At 43.1% G+C, this 21,138-nt stretch overlaps 1 protein-coding gene across 1 annotated transcript in view; it reads left to right on the top strand.

The window, feature by feature from the left end:
• Positions 1–21,138, top strand: part of ADAMTS3 (ADAM metallopeptidase with thrombospondin type 1 motif 3) — a 98,242-nt gene that overhangs the window by 50,611 nt on the left and 26,493 nt on the right. Inside the window, exons 5-6 of the mRNA XM_057411625.1 lie at positions 11,443–11,642; positions 18,042–18,125. Coding sequence (XP_057267608.1) covers positions 11,443–11,642; positions 18,042–18,125 — 284 coding nt within the window. The remainder of the gene's footprint in view (positions 1–11,442; positions 11,643–18,041; positions 18,126–21,138) is intronic.

Genomic DNA, 21,138 nt, shown 5'->3' with positions numbered 1-21,138 from the left:
GGTTCTATCAATAACATTCAAATGTTGTATTCAAATTGCTCCTTTTTCAAGCACACATTGATGGCACCATCCTTCAAGGCATAAAGAGATGGAGGTTGGAATGTGAGAATTTATTACTATGCTATTTTGGAGAGGGTTGGAATGGGGAGAAGGAGAGAGGAATGATGAAAATATCCTGTGTGGAAACACTGTGAATTATATTCATAACACATCTGTGCGAGGTACAGTTGAGGTTGGCTCAGTAGTGGGATTTTGATGAGATGGAAAAAAAAAAAGTGTAGCTTTGTATAAGAGTCTATATGAAAAAAGAAAGTATTGAAGGGTAATGAATCCAGCATGAAATAGCTTCTGTGGCCATTAGTGAGGGTGCAATGTTTGGGGTCTTGCAGGAGACATTTTTTCCCCTCCCTGAGGGGAAACAGGAAAGCTAATGTGGGATTCTCTCCTCTTTGCAAACCAGCTTTGTGGTGTGACAGGCAAAATTATAACTCAAAAGGTGCTTATCTGCTTGGTTTTTCACTGAAAATACTGTGACATCAGTATGTAGGTCATGTCAAACTGTTTGGGTTTTGTATGTCACATGTGGGTCATATTCTATATTATTATAGCCAGAACTGTGAGTGGGAGAGGTTCTGCTCCATAAGGAATGTGAGATTTGAGAACTGGGTTTCACTCAGGACCGCTCCTTTCCCATTTCAAAGTTCTCTCATACAGAAAATGTACAACTGAGAAGAGATTCAGAGCAGCCCTGTGGAGAAGGACTTGGGTGTGTTGGTCAATGAGAAAATGAAGATGAGCCGGCTTCAGTGTGCACTTGCAGCCCAGAAAGCCAACCGTATCCTGGGCTGCATCAAGAGGAGCGTGACCAGCAGGTCAAAGGAGGTGATCCTGCCCCTCTACTCTGCTCTTGAGACCTCACTTAAGAGTATTGTGTACAGTTCTGGTATCCTCAGCATAAAAAGGACATGGAACTGTTGGAACAAGTCCAGAGAAGGGCCACAAGGATGATCAGGGGACTGGAGCACCTCCCATATGAAGATAGGCTGAGGAAGTTGGGGCTGTTGAGCCTGGAGAAGAGAAGGCTGCGTGGAGACCTCATAGCAGCCTTCCAGTATCTGAAGGGGGCCTGTAAGGATGCTGGGAAGGGACTCTTCATTAGGGACTGTAGTGACAGGACAAGGGGTAACGGGTTAAAACTGAAACAGGGGAAGCTCAGTTTGGATATAAGGAAGAAGTTCTTTCCTGTAAGGGTGGTGAGGCACTGGAATGGGTTGCCCAGGGAAGCTGTGGCTGCCATATCCCTGTCAGTGTTCAAGGCCAGGTTGGACAGAGCCTTGCGTGACATGGTTTAATGGGAGGTGTCCCTGCGTATGGGAGGGGGATTGGAACTAGATGATCTTAAGGTCCTTTCCAACATTAACTATTCTATGATTCTATGATTCTATAACTGGGGCACAGGAGAGGCTTTAACTGACTTGATATGATTTCACAAAAAATCTGTGTTGGGACATGGAGTAGTATTTTGTAACAAAGAATCAGAATTATCAACCTGGAAGGGCTATCTGGAATATATTTTTAATCTTGAAGTTTGCAAGGGGTTGGTTGGTTAGTTGGTTTTCCAAAAAGAATTATTCCATCTTCATTATTCCAGCAGTTTCTTGTGCACAAGTTCAAAAATGAAGCATTTCAGCTTGAGGCAGGGTTGGCAGCCAAACGAAACAGTCTTCAAAAATTCAGCTTTATACAGCTTAATACCTAACGTAATCTGATGTGTGTGCAGTACATAAGATGGTGCTCTTGAAGAAAGCCAGCTTTGGTAACAATGTGCAGTGTTTCCTACAGGATGAGATGTTGATGGTTTGGATGTTGGAATGCATCACTCAATATCTTCACACACACAATCCATGTGCATTGCCTTGACCCAATCCCACCAGTAGTCTTTGCAGGGAAGCCACTGGGCTTTAGATGAGCTCCACAGTCTCACAGATTGCCCAAATCAGTCTTAGCTGGGGATGTTGAGGTAGGAATTGCCATATTCCAGGCTAAACCTATTTTTCCACTGCCAGGAGAGCTTTGCCAGAGTTGTCCTTACTTGCCATCCGTTGGGGTACATACAGAGAGCTCACAGCCCTACGTCCTTCAGCAGCATGAGGTTGTTATCAATGGAGGAGCCCTGCCTCAGACTAGGGTTGGAATTGCTGCAGGTGCATGGGCTCCTCCAAAGGCCAGTTTCCAGAAAGCAGCTGTGGGACTTTGTCATGTCAGATGGTTGGAATCCACTTAGTGACAAGTGAACAATGAAGGACAATTATGCTTTCAGCTACATTCATGAGTAACTGGTGGTAAGATAGTGGAAGGAAATGACCCATTATCCAACAACCCCTGATTTGTGACTCGTGGCATCATTTGAAGGGTGTTTAAACTTCTTTCCTTTGTGTAAATATCTTTACACATTTTTTTTCCAGCTTTACACACTCAGTTATTCCTTTTATGTGACTGAATACTATGAATTCCATTCTTCTCCTTTAAATGCTTATCTCTTCATAAGCCATCCAACAGCTGAGTCTGCCCATTCTGTTTGCAGCCTCAGCTTTAGTCTGTGCTGGTGGCCATGTGAGGGAAGCACACATGGAGTCACAGAGTGAGTGCTGCTCCGTGAAACCTCCCCTGGAAAAATACTCTCTGGGGTGGGGTTGGTAAAGCAGTGGCGCATTGAGCATTTGGAGATGAAAATCACTGTGTACCAGGTGGTGTGTCTCAAAATCATTCATAGAATTAATTGTAGAGCACAGAAGAAACAACGCAGATTGGACAACACAGATGTTTAATGAAACCCTTTAATGCTCTTTCCATGTCAACATTTTGTAGCTTATGCCAAGTGGCTGTTAAGTCTTTCTCTTGTCTTTTAATGAATTAATGACTTGGTGTAACTAGCAGGTTTTATCTGTAGCGGTAATGCTCCAATGCTTTAATTTTGTCAGTGCTCAGTGAAGCCCTTCTCTGTATATTGCTCTTCAAAGGACTGTTTCTCATCCATGATGTCTTGAGTGAAGCACCATCTTTATCTATGAGCACTAAGGTAATGCTGATCAGTGGTCAAGTTCTGTTTTAACATTAGCCAAGCCATGGTGCTTGCTTAATCCTCTTCTTGTCCATATGAGCATACTCTGTGGGAACATCTTTCTCAGTGTTCAGGTTAACTGTTTTATCCTTTTGGCTCTACCAGCTCAGCTTGGATGATTTTCTCTTTCTTATTTTCCCTTAGAAATGAAACTGGATTCTTTTCATTAATTTTACTAACACAAAAAGTAAGTCGAAACCTCAAGTGTGATGAAAGGGAAAAAAAGACTGGTCAATCAGAGTACTTTTTCCTGATCTAAACTGGGATGCGATTGCTCCTGCAGCTGCTGGGTACCTATTGTAGGCTGTTCTTACAGACATGACATTATCTACCCCATTCACTTCTGTAGGTACAATTGTGTTAAAATGGCAGCTTTAAATATTTCTTCTGAAACAAAATCTGTTTTCTAATAATACAGTAATAATACTGTGACCAGTGCCTGATGTGTATGTCCTGATCTACCAGAGCTGTTCTGTATGAAAGGAAGATGAGAGTCACATCTGTGCAACCAGGTCAGTCACAGCCGATACCTGGACACATTAAAAACCAACAAACCCATCCCTGTGTCTGTAACCTATAAGAAGAGACACTGAAGGTGCTAAATAGTAATTTTGCCTTTTATACCTGCTTATATTCAGTTTAGAGGGAAAACAGGCCCATTTATTACTTCTGTTATACCTCTTCTGTGGACAGATGTGAATGTATGGGAGCTAGAAAGAAATAGAGTGCAAGGCAGCGAGAAGTGTATTCATGTCTATTTCCTTTTACAGCAGAAAACCCTTAAAAGGCCTTTTTGGGTTTTCCAGTATGTTGCCATCAAAATATTGTTGTACCTCGACATTTTTCAAATAGCAAGTTGCCATGCCCCACCTCTTCAGAACTGACAGTTTTTCCTTGGATTTTTATTATGTGTTTGCACTGTTCATAATTACATTATTGGAAAATCTTAGCTGCTTCACCTCTGACATTTGTAGCTCCCCTCTCCAGCTGGACAGTAGTTCTGGCTTGGGCTGTGTTGGTAACACAGAGCCCATCGGCTGAAGGTACTCAGTGAAGGGGAACTTTCCTTCTGTTTCTCCATGGGTAGGAGAATACAGGAGCTGTCCTGGAGAAGGGCGAGAACTCTTTCCTGAGCAGATAAGAGCTTTCTCCTTGCATGGATCAGATTTCTGTGTCATTTGCAGAGCTGCTCCAAAGCACAGATTTTAAGGTGTGTAGTTGAAATGCACCTTTAAATTTCACATTGGTGGCATGTAGAAGCCCTAGGTAGTTACCAAGCTCCACACCTTTCATCCACAAGAGCTAAGGAGAATCATCTGTCTATCTACTACTGCTCTGCTTTCAATAGGGCATGCTCCCTTGCTCCAAAGAATCCTGTATCAAATGGAGCTGGTTCTGTCTTGGTGCTCCATCCTGACTGTGTAGTAGGCTTGGCAGACTTTGAGAGGCTTAAGGCAGATAAAGATCTTGCCATGATCAAAGAGTAATTGCTGTTGACAGTAGACATTAAAGGTAATGTCTGTGGCTGGGAGTATGGGTGAGCACCAGCCATGCTGTGCTCCTGTTACATACTTACTCTGGCAGTAACACATTCCATGTGTGTAGAAACAAATTCCTTTCCCTGCATTTAAAACTAAGCAGCTGTATGTAGACAGATCTCTCCCTTGATCTGAGTGAAATTAACTAAGTAGTAGTTAGGTGTCCAACAAAGCAGAACACGGAAGAGCAGCTTTGCTGAGAGGAAATGATACATACGGGAATATAGTTAAGAAAGTCTATTCCAAGAAGAATATTGTTAAGCTTTTATGATTAAGAAACTGTTCTCCTGATCTTGGCTTTTCCTCTTTCCCATGCCTCCTGTAGTTTATCTACTTAAAAAATCAGTTTCCTGATTTTATTAGGAAAATTTCCCCTTGTTGATGGCTTCTGTTATTCCAGAGGTTTAGAGCTCCCACTGCCAGTACAGACTCTGAGACCAGTGGGAGGGCTAAAGTAGCAGTGGTGGTCAGTCCTGACATGGCTACCCCTCATCTCTTCATGGATCCATTATCAGGTTAGCTTAGAGGGTTTACAAGGGAGGTCAACCCTTCAGAATTGGAATAAAACAGAATAAATGTCATTTTGACTAATGCAGGTAGTATCAAACGATCAATAGCCAGCTGTCAGTCCTTCAAGGAGATTGCCATCTGTTCAGAAAGTCCTCATAGAATCCCAACTGGAAGGGACCTTAAGGATCACCTGGTCCGATCTTTCTAGGCAAAGCATGACCTAGATTAGTTGTTCCAGCACCCTGTCCATCCTGTCCTCTCATGTCCCCTGGTCTGTCCATACTGGAGAGGGAAAAAAGCTGCCATTATAGACAGTAGTGGTAGACATCCTTGGCAGTTTGATTCCTTACAACAAATTAACTAATTATGCTAAATAATGAGAAATACTTATCTGAATGGACCTGAGGAATTCTTCGTCTATTAAGGAGATGGTGGCTAAAATCCTGGGTGCAAAGATCTAAGTAAAGGATGGTTAGCAAGGAAGATATGAGCTGATTGCTGACAGTGTTGAATACTGCATATTAGAAACCAGTTTTCCTTTTCTATTATAGAGGACTATCAGGTGGTGAACTGGAGGTTAGCAGAACCTTTCTTCTCTAATGAGAAATGTATTTTAAGAGGGTCATTTGTGGCACACATGTCCAAGAGTGACAAAGCAGATGGTGTGGTCCATTTTAAATGTCAGATAATCATAAGGGATTTTTCTGGAGCTAGGAAAGACAAACTTCTGATATAAGTTCTGTGGTGTTAAATGTGTTTATATATGCAGGGTCTTGTAAAATGTGACTGCATGCCTTCGGGTTCTATTTTTTGCTCTAGTTATCCATGTATTTACTGATAGTTTTTGGGGACTGTTCCTCTGCTGTCCATGCAGTGCTTCGACTTCGCAATTAGCCATGGTCAGAAGCCAGATGTGAGATGGGTGTGCTTCTGCTTCTCATGGTGTGGGAATTTCTAGGCTGGCTTATGATGCTTCCTGCTAATACATCTGGTGTCAAGGTTTGAGATGAGGAAATAATCTGCCTCTAAGCCACATGATAATTATGACTTCTGGTTGCTGTCCGAAGCTTACTGGGAAGAGCTCTCTGTTCCTTTGTGCCCAGAGGTGCATGCATATGATGTTTCTTGGGACTAGTCTGCATTAGGTGACTGTCTCTTGGTCACTTTGGACTGCAGAGACCTGACCACAGGTCTCCTGCCAGTGCCCTCCACTCCTCTTTCCCCACATAGCTGACAGCTGGCTCAGATGCCAAATCTTCTGAAGCTTTATGGATCTCAGGGAAGCTGCTTAAAACTGCAGACAGCTCAAGCTATCCAGCATTTCTTCTTCCAGAAAGTTCTGAGTTAGCAAATAAGTTATGAATGCCACCTGTGTTTTCAAAATGTGGTGGGCTTTCAAGGTACTTTCTCCCCCTTTCTGAATTGCCCTGACCTTTTACAATGCACTGTTGAAATTATGGATCCAAAGACTCTGTAAGTGTGCTCCTTTGTGGAATAAAAATTATTTTCAGATTGATTTAATGATGCATGAAGGCCAGGTTGGACGGGGCTTGGAGCAACCTGCTCTAGTGGAAGATGTCCCTGCCCATGGCAGGGGTTGGAATTGGATGAGCTTTATGGGAATGAGCACAATGACTGTGGGCAGGTTTATACTGACACTGCACTAATCTCTGCTGGTACTTGGATGTACATCTCAGAGGTTGTGTGTTCTCTTATTTGCTGGGTTTTCTTAGACATGAGGGAAGCAGTCAGGGCTGTAGCCATCTGATTCTGAAGATAGACCCTGTTATTCCTTAAACAAGTAAGCATATATGAGGAACGTATATACATAGAGATACAGAGATAGATAGATACAGGGATAGACAAACAAAGTTAGGTACAGAGATAGGTAGAGATACAGAGACAGATATAGATAGGTAGATAGATAGATAGGTAGATGGATAGATAGAGGTATCAGTGCAGTGTACTTATACTGCTGATATCAGTGGCAGTGTATCACAAAATTCAGCCCATATATTTTACAATATAAAATCAGATTGTAAGAATCTTCCATGCTTAGGGTTCTCTTTAGGTATTCTTAGGTTTGCTCAATGACAACTCATGAAATTAGACTTGAGCAGATCCCAGCTTTATGTAAGAGTAGGGGAAGAGGCAGAGAGTCATTCTTTTAAAATTACACTCTAGGAAAGATACGTGCTGTAACCCAGAATGTCTTTTTGGCCTCTTTTAATACAGGAAAGCATATAGCAGGGATACAGTCATGCCCAATTTTTGATGTAGGTGTTTATGTTAAAAGTTGTTTCTGAAAAAGGATTTAGAAGGGAGGCAAATGTTCCTGGCCTGTAGAAGGGTTCACAGATATATCTGCTGAACAGAAAGTTACCATCTGATTCCAGCAGTGTGGTTCTAGGTCTCTAGAGGTGGCACGAGGCGAGGTCAGCAGCCGTGGTTTTCAGCAAAACACAGTGACAAAGGATGTGGGGGAGATTTCCTTCTGAAAAAAAAGGAATGTGTGAGAAAAGAAATACCTCCCTGAACATGTGCATACATCACTCTGTGCTCTCCCTTCCTACCCAAATGTTTGCAGGACTGATTCACTTGAGGAAAGACAAATCTTTTTCTGTCAGGTGAGGTCATGGTGTGAAAGATGCAGGTAAGCAGCAAAACAAGAAAAAAGAGGAGATAACGAAACAGCTAATTCCAGAATGGGATTAGGAAGGATTAGTCTGTCTAGCACAAATCCCCAGACAGGCAGACTGGTTTCCTCTGTGTGTAACAGAGAATATTGCTTTTTGGTAACAGTCACCTCTTGGCTGTTTTAGACACTCAGCACTACCGGATAGATTAACTTGCAAAGAACTTTTGTTTTCAGATGATTCATTTAAATAATTCCTTTCAGTAAGCATTGCTGTGATCTCTCCCCACTCATAGCAAGGGGGTTGTTCCTTGAACTTTTCCTTGTGTCTGAATTGCTTATTCTGTACTGTAGAGAAGAGTTTTATCAGGAAAGATGGATTTCTCCACCATGTGGTGACAGCAGCTCCAACATGAAGGTTAAGGGGGTGTCCAAAGGCACTCCTGTGGCATTCAGGTAACACATCTGCAGCATTGCCTACCTGTCAGCTGTTCATCTTAGTGCTGAAACCACCCATGGATGTAAATAGTTGCAGATGTTCAGTAGAGTTGTGTCACCTTCAAGTACCTGAGGATTTCCTAAGCCATGGTTTAACACGCAAAGATTATTGTGCATTTTCCTTCGAATGCCAATTTTCTTTACACTCTGTTCAATGCAAAACTTGTAATCATGCCCAGCGGAAGTCCCAGCCTGTGCATTTTTTAACCGTTGTCTAATGACCTCCAGAGGCTTAGCTGGGGTTTGTGACATGAGATCCAATAGTGTGTGGCAGTATCAATAGGTAAAGCCCATTTCCTAGCACTGCAGATGTCTTTCCCTTCCAAACCTGGGAAGCTCTCAGTACGGAAAGGAGATAGAGGATACTTTTCACTACAACTCCATAGTAAACATTGGGGTTGGCTTTGTAATTAGTCTTACTTGGAGCACTGTGATTCACAGTCCAGATGCAAACTTGGACAGCTTTCTGTAGAGTGGATTAGATAAAATATCTAAAGTGTTTGTGTCCACCTGCCTGGCATGTTCTGATTTGTGCATTTTGCATTTATAAGAATAATAATGCCATCTCCTGAACAGAACACATCTGAGGAGGCTTTTTGTGCTGTTCACTAAAGGTATCTGCTACTCTCCCTTCCATGTGCCTCAGCAGAAGCCAGCAAACACAGAACAGACTCTTAAGAATCAGCCAGAATTAATTGTGATCCATTATGATAAATAACTTGAAGTTGGTCAAAGCATTTGGAATGGACTTTAATGCTATGAAAAGATTCATTGACTCTGTGAGCTCTTCTAGAATTTCCACTAATGCCCCAACACTCAGCTGAATCATGAGCAACGGCACGAGGAAAGTGGTTTAATGACTGGGCTATGGGAACATTGCATCTTGTCATTTTGGTCTATTTTCTCCTGTGTCACGCTGTCAATCTCTTTGCCCTTATGTCCTGTTAAGTGCTTGGTGATCGGTGCAGATTGCAGCATTTTCCAAAGGAGCTGTCATTAGTACATGTAACCGAGGCTTGGTTCTGATTGTTTGACCCCCTTAAGTGCTAGGTTATGGAAAACAGACAAGTGAGAACAGATAGAGCACTTTTACTACCCTGGATTGTTTGGATGGGGCACAGCAGTTTAGTAGGTGAATTTAGGGAGAAGATCCCACTGTTTCACTTCCCAGTGAGGTATGAGGCTTGCTGGGTCCTTACCAACAAGCTGTAGCTTGAGTGGGGCCAAGAGGAAAACTGGACAGGGCCTTTTGACAAGGGCCTGAAAGGACAGAACAAGAGGACTTTAAACAGACAGAGGGGAGATTAAGATTAGACATTAGGGAGAAGTTCTTCCCTGTGAGGGTGGTGAGGCCCTGGCACAGGTTGCCCAGAGAAGCTGTGGCTGCCCCATCCCTGGCAGTGTTCAAGGACAGGTTGAACAGGACTTGGAGCAACCTGGTGTAGTGAAAGGTGTCCCTGCCCGTGGCAGGGGGTTGGAACTGGATGAGCTTTTAAGGTCTCTTCCAATACAAACCAGTCTGTGGTTCTATGAATATCCTCAGGAGTCCTGGTACCTCTCGTGGAATACACTGCCTGCCAGGCCGGGTGAAACAGTTGAGTTTTCACCACCAAGTCCAGTCAGGGGAGGTTTGGGATTTCTGTGGAAAGAAATGCGTAAATTACATTTCACGAGGTGGAAGGCTCAGAGCTTGATGTTCCCAGTGGTGTGGCCATCCAGCATGTTTTGCAACATTGGCCTGGTCCTGCTGTCCTTCCACAAGCAAAACTTACATCCACTTTACTGGAAGTCTTGGCTGGAAGCATGTGAAGGGCCAGTCTGTGTGTACTTGCAACAACCTTGGCTTTCATCAGCTCCAGCATAGAGGAAAAGGGCTCAAAAGCTCTGCTCTCATTTGGGGAAATGCTCCTTTTCAGTACAAGTCAACACAAGTGGAAGGCAGAACCATACACTCCTTTCTATCCATGGGATGCAGGGGGGTTTTGCCAGGTTCATGGAGCAGGAAGAAATGTGTATTTAAGTGTTGTATCATCTCTTTCTTCTAAATGGAAGAGTGGGGGAATGAGGATGCTCCTTGCCTGTCGTGGAGCCAGACACAAGAACACACCGGTTCCCAGTGAGGACACTATAATATGTCCAAACAGGCATCTGTTAATTCCTTATTGCCTGTTGGTGTGCTGGCTTAGGTTTAGGAAGAACTAAGTAACAGCTGTGACTTTTTTTGCCTTCAAAAGTCCATGGTGATGTTTTGCTTTGCTGTACTAAGTAGAAAAAACAGCTTCTGAGTGATTACAGCTATAGGCTGTTGAACATACCCCTTAAAAGCCAGTTCAGAATGGTTCATCTGAACCCTACCCCTTGACCAGTGTCTTCAAGAACCCACCCAGTATTCTGTGACATTGACAGGGAAGTGTATTTAAAGGCCTGATTTGAGGCAAGAAAAGCAGCGGGGGTAATTCTGGGTTAGGAAGGGAAGTATTTGGCCTAGATCTCCTTAGGGATGAATTTTATGCTTGAAATCACAAGTGTGTGATATACTATAGAACCACATAGTTGAATTAGTTTTTTCACTGGGTATCTGGTGATTTCCCTTCCTCCAGCACCACCAGAATAATCTCTTTAGAGTTCTTGATTTATTTTATCCGAGGAAATGATGACTCTACAGGTGAGGATGATTCTGAAACACAGGTGAAGATGTTTCTGAAACAGAATCAGAATGGACATTAATGTCTTAATATTTCATAGAATCCCAGACTGGTTTGAGTTGGAAGGGACCTTAAGGCTCATCCAGTTTCAACCCCTTGCCACTAGAACACCTTCCACTAGAACAGGTTACCCGTATCCAACCTGGCCTTGAGCACTGCCAGGGATGGAGCAGCCAGAGCTTCTCTGGGCAACCTGTGCCAGGGCCTCACCACCCTCACAGGGAAGAACTTCTTCCTTAGATCTCATCTCAATCTCCCCTCTGTCAGTTTAAAGCCCTTCCCCCTTGTCCTGTCCCTACAGGCCCTTGTCTAAAGCCTCTCTTCAGGTTTCTTGTTAAGTCCTTCAGGTATTGGAAGACTGTTGTGGGGTCTCCGAGGAGCCTTCTCTTCTCCAGGCTGCACAAGCCCAGCTCTCAGCCTGTCATTTTCTTGCAGAGTCTCTTCTGGGTGTCCCTGGAGAGCTGAGTTCCTTATCCAGCAGAGTGGAGCAGCAGCTAAATAGCACCCTGAGGCGACGCAGGCATGCGGGTGATGACGACTACAACATCGAGGTGCTGCTTGGCGTGGATGACTCTGTCATCCGATTCCATGGCAAAGAACACGTTCAAAACTATCTCCTCACCCTCATGAACATAGTGAGTATCTTCCAAAGTGCTGTACTGTTTGTTTTGGAATGACACAGGCTTTTATTGACTCTTCAGGAGTATCTAAGAGACCATGGTAAAAATATAAATATGATCATTTTGTCTGCTGTTGGGTACAGTTCTCTCTTTTCAAGATGTCCCTTTGATCTTTTTCACAGTAGTTTTCTAGGATAATTCCAAGAATTTGGAAATAGTTGAGAAACAGTAGGGAAATAATGTAAACTTAATACATGCGTAATAAATCCTGGCTTCTCCTGCAACACAGTTGTGAAGGAAGCCTGGTTAAAGGATAAACATGCTGTGCAAAAACGTGTTCTAAACACCCAATGGCTCTTTGAAAGAAAACAGACCTTCTAGCCGTGTCTGTTCCTTAACTCATGTGGCAATGCCGGTGTTCATATAGAAGCTGCAAAAGAGCAGACACCTACAGAACTGCTTTATCATGGAGTGTCTCATGGGCTTAGCAAGGTGTTTGTTTGGTTTTTGTTTGTTTTTTTGTGTTTTTTGTTTGGTTGGTTTTTTTTTGCCTATATGTACATTTCTGGCTCTAAAATCAATGGCAAAATACCATATTTAAAGATAAAGAGTCTGGAGCTACATGATCAGATTCTATGGAAATTCATGTTACAGAAGAGCACAGTTCACACTGTGCATTGAAAGTCAGTTAATATACCAGCATTCAGTGCTAGAATTGCTCAAGCTTAAACATTTTCTGTTTTTTCCTATCTTAGAGGAAATCTGAAATAAAAACATGAAAGGAATATGAAGGGGATGTATAATCCCTTGCAATGTGTGGCCTGTTCTTAAGCATGTAAGTGTCAAACTTTCATAGATACATCTCAGTGTGGTGGGGATCATAAGGTTTGCCAGAAATTAAAAACAATATCCTAAGGACAGATTATAAGTATGTTTACTATTAATAATGACTTGGTGAATGTAGAAATTCTTGTATTTTTTACACTCACCTTTGTATTCCTGGAGTAATTTAAAACTGATTCCTTAGGCTTACAAACAATCTTTATGGCATTTCTTTACGTCCCATCAGCCACCATCATTTCTAACTGAGAGAATTCAATCCTTTTGCTATTGCAAAGCATTCAAAACAACTTCTACCCATCATCTCCAAACCCCATTTCAGCTCCTTTTAGCACACAGCATTCCCCTCCAGGAGAGACAGTCAGCATATAGAGTGTGTTTGACCTTCAGTCCTTGATTTGTGGTTAGTTCATGTGCTTGCACTGATAATTTTTTCTAGAGCATCTTCTGCTCCTAATGCCTTTCTGTGGTCGAAGCTTTGCCCCATTTGCCTGCAGGGGTGTGCAGTGAGATGCCAAACCTCAGCACCTCCTTTTGGATTAGATTAGATATTAGATTAGCTTCCAAAATAATGAGGATCAGCAGTTTAAAAATGTAATCCATAGGATTTGAGAAGAGGAAAAAAATCTCCAAATTAATTTAAACCAGCAAAACTCGGTGTAGAATTAGAATAACTCTGTACAGAATTATGCTGTGTTATAAATCTCGAATAAGACATACACACACATTGTAGCTGAAAACCAGAATTTAGTGTGCTGGGTTTAGAGCCTGGAGCTGTGTTCGGTCTTGGACCTTTCCTACTGTTCATGCAATGGAGAGCTTTTGTGGTTTAGGTCACTGTGGTGATTTTGCATGCCAGGGAAGCTGCTCTCTAACAAGAGGGGGATGGATGCTGTAGAACCTGTTTGATGATAAGGAGATGTTGAGTGGTGTATGTGCATTTAAGGGTAACTTCCTCCCCTCCTCTGACACACGTACAGGAAGCCTTTGAGTGTGGTGTGTTGGGAAGGTCGGGGTGAAGGTCTTTGAGGACAAACCAGCTGCTGAACCCAGGATGCTCTGTGAATCACCTCTGAGATACTGGTGAATCAACCAGAAGACTTTCATGACTGTGAATGTACATCTAGTAACTATCTTTCTGTTAGCAGAAGCTTCTTTTTTAGGGTTGAGGGAGTCAAAAATGCGCATGAGCAAGTCTTTGCATATTCCTAGAAGATCATCAGCCACTAGGACTGCAGCTGGTGCAGTCAGTTCCACTCATTTCAGCACAGTTTGCCTGATTGATAGACATGAAACTGACTTGGTTCAGGTTTAGTTTTGGATCTAGTGGTGTGAAGGTCTAAGAACCAAACCTTGCATACCTAAAACTTGTATCTTTTACTCTTCTTAATAATGGGAGGTTCTAGACAAAAAGCGATTTGTGATTGGTGTAACAAGTATTCATGGGGATTTCTGCCAGGCTGGTGGTAACTCGCTGGGACTTGTCTTCCCAAGCAGGGAGATTAAGGGCACTTTTGCCTCATGTACTGCAGCATATGCAAGCTGGCTTCAAAAGAACAAATATGATGAAGTGCAAATAAGCTGCATTAAATGGTATTCCTTCAACCCTGTGCCAAACCTGGTTATCCTGGTCACAATCCCATGTCAACAAAACTACACTGTTCTCAGTTGCCAGAGCTGGCTTGCTGAAACCAACCCTGCCATGCCCTTGAGAACTTCAGGTCTTGGAGGTTCAGGTTCAGCTGAAGAAATTCCTGAGGTGTTTCTTTATGCTCAACATTCCTACGCACTCTTGGCTTGAGAACCAGGCTGGAAAATGCAGCATCAGCAGAGCATCTGACATGGGTGTTACTGGTCCACGCTGGGAGTCAGAAGCCCAAATGTGATAATGAATCAAGCAACGAAATCTAGTGTGGTCCCTAGCTTTTTGGTGAAGCTTTACCATTATCCCACAGCCCAGGTTGCTAAAATCACCCGTTGGAGAGAATGGCATTCACAGGAGTTGTTTTGGGTAGGTCAATGGCCTTCCCATCACAGGCACATTGCAGCTGAATTCCTTGAGGTGGTAGGATCAGCCATTTCCTGATTTTACCTTTCTAGGAGCACATGGGGAGTTGTAGCCTCCATCTCCCAGATGTTAACAGTGTTGGCACTGTTGCTAATCCCCCGTGGAGCATCCCTTGGAGACCCTGCAGAAGTACAGTGGAAAGCAGCTGAGATCAGAAAGGTACACTTAGAGGGCAGTGGGTCATACTGAGGGATTCCAAGCAGTTTTGGACTTGGCAGTGTTTATATCTTTCAATTTATTTTTTTTTTCTTGAGAATAACTCCAAATCAGCCATTAGAGTGATTGATGATCCTTAGATTAATTAGAGCCATTAGATGATACCTCCATGCATCATTCATTCTCAAACTCCAAATTGCTTTTGACAGAATTCCTCTTTTGGTGATCACTGTCCACTCAGCATTGCAGTTTTGTGGGCATCGCCTTCTTTGTAAGCAGGTTTTAGTCAGTGAGAGCTTCATGTTGAGCTTCAATAAGAACAGGCATCGCTGGATAAGTCTAAATATTCTGTCATGGGTCTTCATTCACATACACTACCTGCAGCTCTTTATCTCTCCATCACTTCCTCTTCTTTGTGGCTGTCCCAAACACCACAGGTAATTTTTATTGCTGAATGTGAAATAGGAGGTAATGTAGTTTTGGCAGCCATGGAAGCAAATGAAGTTTTGAATCCAGAAAGTTTGAGATGAAAAATTGTTATTTCATGTGGGTAACAAAATACTCTTGGTACAGTACTTGCAGGGGATCATTTTCTTTTCACCACATACCTCATGAAACAGCAATGAATCTTCATTAAAGGTGATTTCAGAATATTGTAATTTTGGTTTTAAAAGCATTTAACTTAGTAAATAGCAGAGCTGTTGCACAGTCCCAAACGCTTCCAGCTTTCCTTAAACACCTACTGCTCCATCTGCTGGGAGTAGTTCTTAGTACCAAGCCTTTGCCAGCCAAAACCCTGCTTCCCTGGGAAGCTGTGGGTTAACTGCAGTAAAGATCCTTGCCTGGTTTGGAAGGAACAGTTTTGTAGCAGTCTACTTGTTGCTGTCAAGACTTTAGTAATAGAATGATAGAGTGGTTTTGTTGCCCAGAGAAGCTGTGGCTGCCCCATCCCTGGCAGTGTTCAAGGCCAGGTTGGACAGGGCTTGGAGCAACCTGGTCTAATGGAAGGTGTTCCTGCCCATGGCAGGGGGTTGGAACTGGATGAGCTTTAAGTTCACTTTCAACACAAACCACTCTGTGATGATTCTATGACTCAGTCACAACATACATACGAACTTGCTCCTTGTGGGAACCCTGTAGTAGAGCAAGTAATCCACAGAGAATGGGGTATAAGATGGGGTTGAGGAGAAATTTTGAAGGCAGCTTGACTCTTTAGGTTAATTCCATTCTGCCTCTAAGAAAGTCAGTCCTGTGAGACTTGTTTCTTGGCATAAGGTAAATTATGAATGTTTTTTTCTGACACAGACCTCTGTGAGAGCAATGCTGTGTTAATAGGGTGAAAATATGAGATGAATAATTAAACTTCGGAATACTGGCTCCACAAGACATGCACTCTGAGTTCTGTGCTCATTCCTTGTGAAACTGCCCTGCTGACAGCCTGTTCTTAGCTGGTCCTAAAAGGGATTGCCTTTCTAAAACCCATGGGTTAAAATCATTGTGCCAAGTCTCACAGTCTGTACAGCTCAGAATGACCTTTTTCCTTGAGGGGAAGGGGGGAAATTCTGTTTAGCCTGACTAAAAAAAACCATCAAACTCTAAACCTGCTCACATATACCAGCCTCTGAACAGCAGTATTTATTTTTCACCAGTTACCCATAGTATAGTATTTATTTAGTTTTTAAGGGGATGAGTAACTTTATTGAGAATCTGCAGATGTTTTAGCCCCTTAATGTATACTCTGGTGGCAGGCCATTTCTCATCTTCCCAGACACAAGGAAGGCCCTCAAGAAGAACAATTTTTGACCCATCTGCATAATTCTGGGTTGGCTTTTTTTTTTTTTTTTTTTTTGGCTTCACTTCCACAAACACTCTTTTTAGTACAAAAGTGACCACATAATTCTAATTTATCTCTAAAATGTAGGACAACGGTATTAGCTGTTTCTAAAAAAGAAGTTCTTCAAAGTGAAACTCACCATGAATTATTTCAGTGGTTCAGTGAGCAGTGGAACTGGAGTGATACCTCAGGATTTCTGTCTTGTGGCTTGGCTCTTCCCTGATGGGATGTAAACTAGGAGTAGAGTCTTGAGGTCTCATGGGGTTGTCTTATGGATGGGTGTTTTCTCAGGCCAGCAGTTGTTGTCAATGTAGTCAGTCTTTCCAGACTGCATAAACTCTATGTGCTTTCATGCAGTTAATGTTTTTGGTGGCAGGCATTGACTTGCAGAAATCAAGTGTATTTGGAGATACCATTACCCTGTAAGGTGCACAATAGCGTCAATGTCTCTGGCAACACTGTTGACTTCAAAACTTTCAGGTGAAAATTTCTTAAGTATTTCTGGGGTTTGGAAATGCTTTGCCTGTTAACATTAAGATTGATTTAGAATCAGGAGTACTGTTCACATTTTCAAATCTAAACACATTCCTGGCAGTGTTCAAGGCCAGGTTGGATGGGGCTTGGAGCAACCTGTTCTAGTGGAAGGTGTCCCTGCCTGTGGCAGGGGTTTGGAACTAGATAAGCTTTAAGGTCTCTTCCAACCCAAATTAGTCTGTAATTCTATGAAATGGAGCTTTATTGTTCATGTCATTGTCTCAATATTCTGCCTTCCCAACCTAGAGCTTCAGAACACAAAAATGGCTTTAAGTCAAATCCTCAAGTATTTTCTGAGGACAAACTTATGCTGAAGTTGACAGCACATTTTCTTGAGTGAGAGCTGCTGGCAGCAGAATCTTTTACAAAATGAACAAAAATACACACGCTTTCCTTGTGAAAATACTCATCCCATGTGTTTAAACTGATGGAAGTGAAACAAATGTTTTGTGAAACAAATGTTTCATGAAACAAATAGGAACTGAGCCTGAAATTCATCTGCAGTTAAGAGTGGCCAGATGGCACAGCAGAGGTGGCCACGTGTGATGGATGGTGATGGGTTTATCTGTTGTTAAAGCAAACTCTTATCTGCTTTTAAATCCCTCAGGGAACTTGAACACACTGTATAACCTTGCTTTCAGGAATAACCTCATCTCCCTCATTGTGTTTATCAAATGAGTGACATCAGGCATTCAGATACATATGTGCAGGGTTTGAACTTGAAGTCTCCTTTTCCTTGATCACCTTTTCTAGTGGCCCTGGTCCAAAGGCCATTTTACTTGAGAGAAGTCTTGACATGTGACGATGGGAAGTGTCATCTACATTTCTCACTGCATGGAAATGGTTTGAGACTTGAGTCCTTTTCTGAGAAGAGCGTAATGGTATAAGCACTTGAAATAACATCTACATGGTCTTGGAAATTCCCTTGGTATCATAAATGGGGATTTTCTTTTTAATTTTTTTTTTTTTTGTCTTTTCTCAGGTGAATGAAATTTACCATGATGAATCCCTCGGCATTCACATAAATGTCATGCTGGTCCGGATGATCATGTTGGGGTACGCAAAGGTAAGCAAGCCTCTGAACCAGTTGTATTTGGCCATGTCAAAGACCAGTTTGATGCTTCCCTTGTAATTATATTTACTGAGCTTGTAGGCACATGCTGTAGCAGAAGTTTCACAGCACCAGATGTTTAATCTGTGCTCACCAGCACACATGTACTGGCTTTGGGGTGTTTCACACCAGATGAGGCATTGTCCTGTGTGTTTATATTATGTTACTCGCTTCTTCCACATAGGCTGTATGTCACTATGTGCTCAGTCACCTCAACTGAGTCACATTGGCATCTGGCAGTCCAGAATGAAAGCAAGTTCCAGTGAAAGAAATGTCTTTATTCAGTCCGAATATCAAGTCATGCACACTACAGGCTATACACAAAAAGACAGTTACTTTCCTAGATGTTATGAAAGCTCATTGAACTGTTGTCCTGGGTTCAGCAGTAGCAGTCATTTTTCTCCTTCTTAGTAGCTAGTGCAGTGCTGTGTGTTTGACTTTCAGCCTGGGAACAACGCTGATAACACCGATGTTTTCAGTTGTTGCTCAGTAATGTTTACTCTGACCAAGGACTTTCTGAGTCTCATGCTCTGCCAGGGAGGAGGGGAAGCTGAGAGGAAGCAGAGACAGAACACCTGACCCAGATTAACCAAAGGGGTATTCCATACCACAGAAGGTTATGCCCACTATATAAACTGGGGGCAGTTATCTGGAAGGGCTAGATTGCTGCTCAGGTCAGGCTGGGTGTCAGTGGGTGGTGAGCGGTTGTATTCTCTTCCCTTGTTATTCCCCTTGTCATTCTTATTGGTGGTGGCAGTAGTGGTTTGTGTTATACCTTAGTTACTGGACTGTTCTTATCTCAACCCATGGGAGTTACATTCTTTCGATTATTCCCCCCATGCCTCTGGAAGTGGGGGGAGGAAGAGGCTGGGGGGGGAGAGTGAGTGGCTGTGTGGTTCTGAGTTACTGGCTGGGCTTAAACCTTGACTGTTCTTTGTGGCATCCAGTGTGGGGCACAAAAGACTGAGATAACAACAGATCTGACCAGAGTGTGTCTAATCGTATTTGTGATAAGCATTCATTGTTTCGGATTAATAGGCACTCATCACAATGCTGATTTATTGTCTCTCAAAGTTGTTGCTCTTGATCTCAGAGTTTCAGCATGTCGTACCTTACTTAGAGCTGGTATTTGCTGTTTTAGTGTTTATCAGCAGGGGGGCTTGGGCTAAAGTTCTTGTTTCGCTGTACTTCATGGTAATGACTTGTAATACAATAGACTTATGGATTATGAAACTGATCTGGCTTGCATTCCCAGTGTGGTCATCACCTCTATACTTTGGGAGGTATATCATGGAAGTGTTTAGCAATTACACATCTTTTTTTCCCTACTCAAGTGGTCAACCTATGAAGGAGACATTCCCTTACGTTCCCAGATTCCCCACCAGACTATTTACAACATCAGTTGAGAGTTCTGAAGGTTTTGGATGGCCTTTGGGTACCCTTGAGACCTGCTTGCTGATTGTGATGATGATCACCATGTTGGCACAGAGTGTGTTTTACCCACGACCATTTTGTCTGATCTAAAAAGTTCAGCAGAGTTGGGTTTGGGTCTTGTCTAGGGTTAGACAGCAATATAGGAGGACCACGAGATTTTCCCTGAGGGTGGACAGTCATGAGTGGCAGGGTGTGTGGGACAGTATGGGCAAGTATCTAGGCCAGTGGGCCCCTCCAGTGCTTTGGAACTTCACCGCTGAACAAGTGCCAATCACGACCACAATAGTGCACCGGCGGCAATATCGCACCAACCAAGACTCCCTGATTCCCATCCATCAGCTGATCCGTAGACTGGAGAGCCAAGGAGTGATCAGAGGACCCGCTCGCCTTTTAATAGCCGCATATGGCCAGTGCAAAAGTCTAATGGAGAATGGAGACTAACAGTAGACTATCGTGGCCTGAATGAAGTCGTAACCACCGTTGAGTGCTGCCATATCAGACATGCTAGAATTTCATTATGAACAGGAGTCAAAGGCAGCCAAGTGGTATGCCACAACTGATATTGCCAATGCATTTTTCTCAATTCCTTTGAGTGCAGAGTGCAGGCCACAGTTCAGTTTTACTTGGAGGGGCATCCAATACACGTGGAACTGACTGCCCCAGGGGTGGAAACACAGCCTTACCATCTGCCATGGAGTGATCCAGACTGCACTGGAACAGGGGCAAGCTCCAGAACACCGGCAATAGAATCATAGAATAGTTAGGGTTGGAAAGGACCTTAAGATCATCCAGTTCCAACCCCCTGCCTTGGGCAGGGACACCTCACTCTAAACCATCTCACCCAAGGCTTCGTCCAACCTGGCCTTGAACGCTGTCAGGGATGGAGCATTCACAGCCTCCCTGGGCAACCCATTCCAGTGCCTCACCACCCTAACAGGAAAGAATTTCCTCCTTATATCCAATCTAAACTTCCCCTGTTTAAGTTTTAACCCGTTACCCCTTGTCCTGTCACTACAGTCCCTAATGAAGAGTCCCTCCCCAGCATCACTATAGGCCCCCTTCAGATACTGGAAGGCTGCTATGAGGTCTCCACGCAGCCTTCTCTTCTTCAGGCTTAACAGCCCCAACTTTCTCATGTGGGGTGATACAGCGGAAGACGTTTTTGAGAAAGGGAGGAAAATAATCCAAATCCTGCTGAAAGCCGGTTTTGCCATAAAATGGAGTAAGGTCAAGGGACCTGCACAGAGATTCAATTTTGGGGAAAAAAGTGGCGAGATGGATGTAGACAGATCCCCACAGCTGTGATCAGCAAGATAACAGCAATGTCCCCACCAACTAATAAGAAAGAAACGCAAGCTTTCTTGGGTGCTGTGGGGTTCTGGAGAATGCACATCCCAAATTGCAGTTTGATTGTAAGCCCTCTCTATCATGTGACCCAGAAGAAAAATGATTTTAAATGGGGCCCTGAGCAACAGCAAACCTTTGAGCAAATTAAACGTGAGATAGCTCATGCAGTAGCCCTTGGACCTTTCCA

The sequence above is a fragment of the Pezoporus wallicus genome, unplaced genomic scaffold, assembly GCF_028554395.1.
Source record: "Pezoporus wallicus isolate ANWC-B61680 ecotype Strahan unplaced genomic scaffold, APGP_CSIRO_Pwel_v1 contig_13223, whole genome shotgun sequence".
In the NCBI taxonomy this organism is placed as follows: Eukaryota; Metazoa; Chordata; class Aves; order Psittaciformes; family Psittacidae; genus Pezoporus; species Pezoporus wallicus.
The sequence above is the reverse complement of the archived record's forward strand: the minus strand, read 5'-3'. Positions and strand labels throughout refer to the sequence as shown.